The following is a 6,487-nucleotide window of genomic DNA, read 5'->3' as shown; positions in this document are numbered from 1 at the left end:
CCCCCTCTGTCCAGCTCTGTCCCCTTCCCATTATGTGTCCTGGACTTTCCCCCCCCCAGGAGTGGGGAGCGGAGCTGGCACAGGGACCACTATGAGTCCCACAGGCAGGGACTGATCCCCTGGCTTGGGACTCTGGTCCCCTGCCTTTGGGGGCTGTGGGGTCCCTGTCACCCCATGGCCCCGGGGAGGGGGCTGCTGTCCCAACTCTGCTCTGCCTCCAGCTGTTCCTCTTCCGCACCGTCACCTTCCACCCCCCGCACAACTTCACCCAGTGCACGACGCGGGGCAGCTTCCCCCAGCCCTGGCACGAGACCCTCTACAACATGCTGGGCTTTGCCTGCCTCTTCCTGCTGCCGCTGCTCATCATGGTCTGCTGCTACGCTCGCATCCTCCTGGAGATCTCCCGGCGCATGGGCTCCAGCCTCTGTGAGTGCCATGTCCCCTGGGGTGCTCAGCAGGGACCCTGGGATGGGGGAGCAAGGCGGGGCCCTGGATGCAGTTGTGTGGGAGCCTCCAGCCCTCCCTCAGGGCACGAGGTCCCTGTCCCCAGCTAAGTGTTCTCCCAACTCCCAGTCTCCTCCCGGGATGTGTCACTGCGGCGCTCCCAGAACAACATCCCGCGGGCACGGCTGCGCACGCTGAAGATGAGCCTGGTCATTGTCTCCTCCTTCATCCTCTGCTGGACCCCCTACTACCTGCTGGGACTGTGGTACTGGTTCTGCCCACGGGCCATGGAGAAGAGGGTCTCGCCAGCCCTCACCCACATCCTCTTCATCTTTGGCCTCTTCAACGCCTGCCTGGACCCCATCACCTACGGGCTCTTCACCATCCCCCTCCAGAGGGGCTGGGGCTGCCCCTGTGGGCACCCCCCTGAGCCCCAGCTGCCCTCCCCGGCCACCGGCTCCTTCCACTGCTCAGCCTCCTCCTCCTCCCTGCCACCCAAGCGGGGGGTCCCAGGGGCACAGGGGCAGTGGGAGCCCACCAGGACAGGGCTGCCCACAGGCACCAGCTCCTGCCAGAGCAGCTCCCTGTGAGCCAGGCATGGCCTCATGGCCATGGGGACACCCTGGGGGGCTCAGCAGGCACCAGGGCTGTGGGCAGGAAGGGACCAGAAGCAGGACAGTGACGGCAGGAGGGGTCTGATGGGGACAGGGTCCTGCTGATCATTTTATAGTCATAGAATTGTTATGGTTGGAAAAGACCTTTAAGATCATCAAGCCAAACTGTTACCCCAGCCCTGCCAAGGCCACCACTGACCCATATCCCTCAGCACCACATCTACAGGGCTTCGAAATCCCTCCAGGGATGGGGACTCCACCCCTGCCCTGGGCAGCCTGGGCCAGGGCCTGACAACCCTTTGGGGAAAAAAAAATTCCTAGTATCTCTATTTTCCTATGCCCCAATGTGTCTGTGGGTGGTGGAGCTGGTGTGGGTGCCCTAGGTCCCCTCTCTACACCTGCCAAGCCCAGCACAGCAATGAAGTGTCTCCCAGCCACCTCCTGCCATGCCTATGTCCTCAGTCATGGGGCTGGGGTCCCCAGAGCCAGTGCTGCTGTGGGTGGGCTGGGTGGGAGCCCCTCCCTGCTGTCCCCGGGGTTCTGGAGCCAGTTCTGGCTGCTCCTGCCCCTACTGTGGGGTTGTCCCAGAGACCCTGCAGGGTGGCTCGGGCTGGGTGCTGTCCTCTCCGTGGTAGCTGCTGGGGCTGTTTGTCCTCATGGGACTCAGGGCTGGTCCCTGCTGATGTCACCGAGCCTGCAGCAGCCTTGCACCCGCTGGCTCTGCTCCAAACGGGAGCTGTTGGCTCCTGCCGAAGGTCGTTGCGAGGCGGGGGGGCCCGGCTGCTCCCGGCTGCTCGGCAACTGCCCCAAGGCCAGCGCTGCCGTGGGAGCTGGGTTGGCCAGAGGGGCTGGGGGAGGTGGGGAGGGGGCTGCAGTCCCCGGCTATGAGCAGTAGCTGTGGGTGCTGGGCCCCTGCACCCCAGAGCAGCTGGTCTGAGCCCCTCCAGGATCAATTCTGCAGGAGTGAGGGACGTCCCAAGGGAATGGTCTCTGGGATCAGGGAAGGGTTATGGGCAGAGCTTGGGGACGGCTGGAGCCGGGACTGAACCAAGAGGCTGACCCCAGCCAGCACCTGCCCAGGGATCCCCACTTTGCTGTGGTAGGTCACTGGACTGCGTTGTCCCCTCCAGTCCCCACTGCCAGGTGGGACCCACACCTGGGATCTGCCCGTAGTCCCCAGGAAGCCGTTGCTGATTATGTGGCCTGTGCAGGAGCTGGCCAGGTCAGGAGGGGCACAGCTGGGAGAGCTGCTCCCACTAGGTGCGTCTGGCTCTGGTCCCATGCTGTGGCACAGGCAGGACAGCCAGCTCGGCACCAGCTGTGCCAGGTTGCCCCTCCCAGGTCCGAGATGCCCAGTAACAGCGGCACGAACCACAGTCACGGGGCTTTATTACCAAGTGGCAAAGTGAAACAGCAGCAATGCTGCCGCAGCTGCGGAGCAGATCCCCTGCTCTCCCCAGGGCTGGGGTGCTCCCGCACAGGGCGGGCTCCCAGGGACTCTTGTGGGGGTCTCTGCTTTGTGGGGCTCCAGGGAATGTGGCTGCAATCCCAGGGACACAGGATATCCTGGCTGCTGCAGGTTGGGGATGGGGCTTCCTCAGTGGGGGGGCAGAGCTGTACCTGTGCCCACTGGGCACGATGGGGTGCAAGGGGGAACAAGCCTCAGGAAGGGACTGGTGTTAAGTATGAAAATACCACCGTGTACAGAGCATGGCACTTGCTCCTGTGGCAGGGAAGCACCTGGAAAATGCTTCGCTGTGAGGACAGGGGCTTGCAAAGCAAAGGAAACCACTGACCTAAAAAGCCCCTGCTGAAACCCTGCTCCTGGTTTTGTGCCAGGGGCTCCCGGGAAGCTACTGGTGGCCTTGAAGAAAAGGGGAACCGTGGTCCCCCTCCTCTGCCCACAGGCACAGAGCAGCTCTGCCCTGGCTTGGGGCAGGGAAGCGGGCACTAGGGGGGTCAGCATCACCATCCCCTTGCCAGCCTCGCTGCATGCCAGGCTGTGCCCTGCAGCCACATCGGGCTCTGCAGGGGCACTGGAGGGGCCAGGGTGTTGGTGCCAAACCCCAGCACACTCACCCACTTCCTGAAGGAACTGGGGAGTGGGCACAGACTGGCGGGGCGAGGGGATGGGGCGGCAGGGAGGGAGAAGGTAAAGCAGGAGGTGATGCTGGGGGGATTGGCCGGGGATGCCCCTGCTTGGTGACCATTTCCCATCTGGCTCAGCAGTGTCATGCCCTGCCATCCACCCCCCAGCACCTTATGAAAACCAGAAGGAAACATGACCCTGGAGATGTCTGCCTGCCCAGTCCCCCGCAGCCCGGCACACACTGGCTCTAGGTGCCGGCTCCACCGCTGCCGGGTCTCTTCTCAGTGAAGAAGCTTTTGAGCAGCATCACTTGCCCAATGCTGACCACAAAGAGGATGAGGGTTTCCCCAAGGGACCAGTATGAGACTCGGCCATTGAGGTCTTCAGCTCTGCTCCGGTCCTGCGCTTCGCGCAGGCGATAGTGAGTCTGGGAGTCAATCACTGTGTTCAGGGCCTCGTGGATGGTGACGCAGGCAGATTCCATCTGTGGAGACAAACAGGCTCCATTGCTCCTGCCACAGCACAGCTGGGGCCCGGGGCTCCTGGGGGAGTTGAGGGCTCTCCCGGCTTGCACCCCAGAGCAGTTCTGCTTGGAGGGGCAATACTGGGGATGGAACTGGTGGAGTGAGCTGTGAGCACCAGGGCACAACCCAGAGCTCTACCAAGGTGCTGGGGACCACGGGCAGGGTATGGTGCACAGCCAACCTCACACTGAAGGATGGGGAAGCTTTGCTACACTTCCCCTGAGCAGGATGGAAACTGGGGAGACTCAGCCCCAGAGCAGCCCCCCCCCGTCCCTGCACACAGCGGGACAGTTGGATGGCGGTTGGCACTTCTGCATTTGGTGGAGGGGAAGGTGGATACACCCAACTGCTGTCCTGCTGTGTCACCTCAGTCCCCCTGACTCTGGCAGTTGCAGATCAAGTCACAAGTGTCAAAACAAGAGGAAATAGCCTCAAGTTGCCCAGGGGAGGCTTAGACTGGATATTAGGAACATTTCTTCCCCAAAGGGTTGTCAGGCCCTGGCCCAGGCTGCCCAGGGCAGGGGTGGAGTCCCCATCTCTGGAGGGGTTTCAAAGCCCTGTAAATGAGGTGTTGAGGGACATGGGTTAGCAGTGGCCTTGGCAGGGCTGGGTTAATGGTGGGACCTGATGATCTTGTAGATCTTTTCCAACCAAAATGAATCTGTGATTCTATGTTTTGATGATTCCGTAAGCAGGAGCTGTGGCAGGACCTGCCACCTGCAGCAGCGTGTGGTGACCCACCTGTGTCAGGGCGGTGACACGGTTGTTCATGTCGGGCAGGATTGGTGGCTCGTCGCCCACCTGGAAGTCGAAGTAGACGGTTTTGTGGGAGAAGGTGGAGAACTCATTGCTGAAGCAGAAGGTGTAGACACCACTGAGCTCAGTGCGGTGCGGGAAGCTGTCGTACTGCTTCTTGGTCTCCTTGTAGATGGTCTGGCCATTGGGGTCCTCCACGTAGCAGTCCACATCGTAGTGTCCCCCACTGATCACCTGCACAAGGGGACACAGGTGGCACCTGCCAAACTACGTGGCAAGAGCCTCTTGTGGTGGCAGGAGCAGCTCTGCTCGGTGCTGTGGTGTGTGCACAGCCGTGCCCGCCGGCACCGCGCCCGTGGGGCCAGGCTGGGGGCCCAGGGGAGCCCTGTCCCAAGGTGACCACAGCTCAGGTGGATGTCTGGAGCTCAGGAGGGGTGTACAGAGCTCAGGTGGGTGCTCAGATAGGGTGACAGCTCTGATGGCTGGGTCGGGGGCTCCTGTGGCTGCCGTGGGCACTCCTGGTACTGGCTCTGAGCAGGGCACTGCTGGGCACAGTGCCGAGGCTGGAAACGGCTCCCGGTGCAGCACAGGGGATCTGAGGGGGATCGGGAGAGGTGCAGCTGCAGCCCTGCCTGTGGGGCACGGCAGGGGTAGGGGCAGGGGGAACAGGTAGGGAGGCACAGGCAGGGGCATGGCACAGGTAGGGGAACATGGGCCGGGGGCGATGGGCACAGGCCGGGATGCGGGCAGGGTGCGGGCCGGGAGCAGGCAGGGCAGTACCTGGTAGTCCAGCGTGAACTTGAGGCCGCGCTCCAGCTCCTGGTGGAAGCAGCGCCGGGCGCTGTCGGGCAGCTCCAGGGTCAGCTCGGTGCCGCTGGCCCGCAGCGCGCACAGCGCCAGCACCAGCGTCCGCATCGCGACCCGCATCGCGATCCCCATCGCGCCGCGCATCGCGCCCCCCGGCCCGCGTCCCGCCCGCCCGGCCCCGCCCCGTCTGACGTGGCGCCCGCCCGGCACCGACGGCGCTTCCGCTGGGGGCGGCCCCGCGCCCCGGCCCTCCCGCCGCCGGCCCGGCCCCCCCGGCCCCGGGGCTCCGCACCCCCGCGGATCTGCGGCCGACGCGGAGCTCGTTATTAGCAGCGATTACATCAAACCCCCGCGCTGTCACATGACGTCACCCGCCGCGCGCGCGCCGGGGCGCATACGTCACACACGCGCGCTCCCGTGCTCCCGGCGCCGCCGGCGGTGGCCGGTGCGGGGCGCGGCCCCGCGGGGTCCCCAGCCCGGGTCTCTGCCTCCGGGCGTCCGACGGCGCTTCAAAAAGGACAAACGCAAATTACCGGAGTGACGGGAAACGAACGGAAGAGGGGAACTGCGGGGTGTAAAGTTCCGCACTCTGAAATATACGACAAACGTCACGGAGAGAGGGAAAATCCGCCGGGAATTCTGTCTGCCTGACCTGCAGAACGTACGGGCTTCAATGCTGTGGGAACAGCAGCCGCCTTCTCGCCGGCCGGCGCGTTTCCATCCCGAAGCGCTGTCGGGGAACAGCGACCGGAGCCAAACCGCGCGGCGGGCTGTGCAGGAGCTCGGCAAAGCGACAGTCCTTGGCGGAGGCTTCCCGAGCAGACAAGCCGGGAGCGCTCCCAGCCTGGGAATTCGGAGCCTGGAGGTGCTCGGTGTGGTGGGAAGTGCCTCTCAACCTGGGTTGCTTCAGAGCCAGAGCCAAACCCCTTCCTGATCCTGGCCCACTGAAGGCACGGGGTCGCAGCAGGGACGGGTTTAACTCAGCCTCTGGAGTTCCCATGTGCTTGGGAATCTCTGAGGTGGAGAATTGTCTCCCTCTCCAGCACATGGAGGGCACCGATACATTCAGTCCTCTCGAGACGGGTATTTCTGCTCTTCCATGACAGCGTCAAGATCCTCTCCCTGTGTTCACAAGCACATCAGCCCCATGGCTCCCTGGCATGGAGCTCCTGACAGGTTTCCAAGTCAGAATGAAGTGGATGGAAGAAAAGTGGATTGTAAATAATGAGGAACAAGGAAAGTGCAGGCGGGAG

The 6,487-nt window shown here is 63.6% G+C and overlaps 2 protein-coding genes across 2 annotated transcripts; one reads left to right on the top strand and one right to left on the bottom strand.

The window, feature by feature from the left end:
- Positions 1-32: 32 nt before the first annotated feature.
- LOC127388758 (gonadotropin-releasing hormone II receptor-like) lies at positions 33-1,034 on the top strand. The gene is made up of 3 exons (XM_051628558.1): positions 33-77; positions 189-426; positions 574-1,034. Exons 1-3 carry the CDS (start codon positions 33-35, stop codon positions 1,032-1,034), a joined length of 744 nt encoding a protein of 247 aa, XP_051484518.1.
- A 1,396-nt stretch (positions 1,035-2,430) lies between these two features.
- Positions 2,431-5,416, bottom strand: TMED3 (transmembrane p24 trafficking protein 3). The gene is made up of 3 exons (XM_051628904.1): positions 5,208-5,416; positions 4,413-4,661; positions 2,431-3,631 (listed from the first exon to the last, which is right to left on the bottom strand). Exons 1-3 carry the CDS (start codon positions 5,376-5,378, stop codon positions 3,395-3,397), a joined length of 657 nt encoding a protein of 218 aa, XP_051484864.1. The 5' UTR covers positions 5,379-5,416; the 3' UTR covers positions 2,431-3,394.
- Positions 5,417-6,487: the final 1,071 nt, after the last annotated feature.

This window comes from Apus apus, chromosome 10 (genome assembly GCF_020740795.1).
Source record: "Apus apus isolate bApuApu2 chromosome 10, bApuApu2.pri.cur, whole genome shotgun sequence".
Taxonomy (NCBI): domain Eukaryota; kingdom Metazoa; phylum Chordata; class Aves; order Apodiformes; family Apodidae; genus Apus; species Apus apus.
This window is presented reverse-complemented; position numbering and strand designations above follow the sequence as displayed.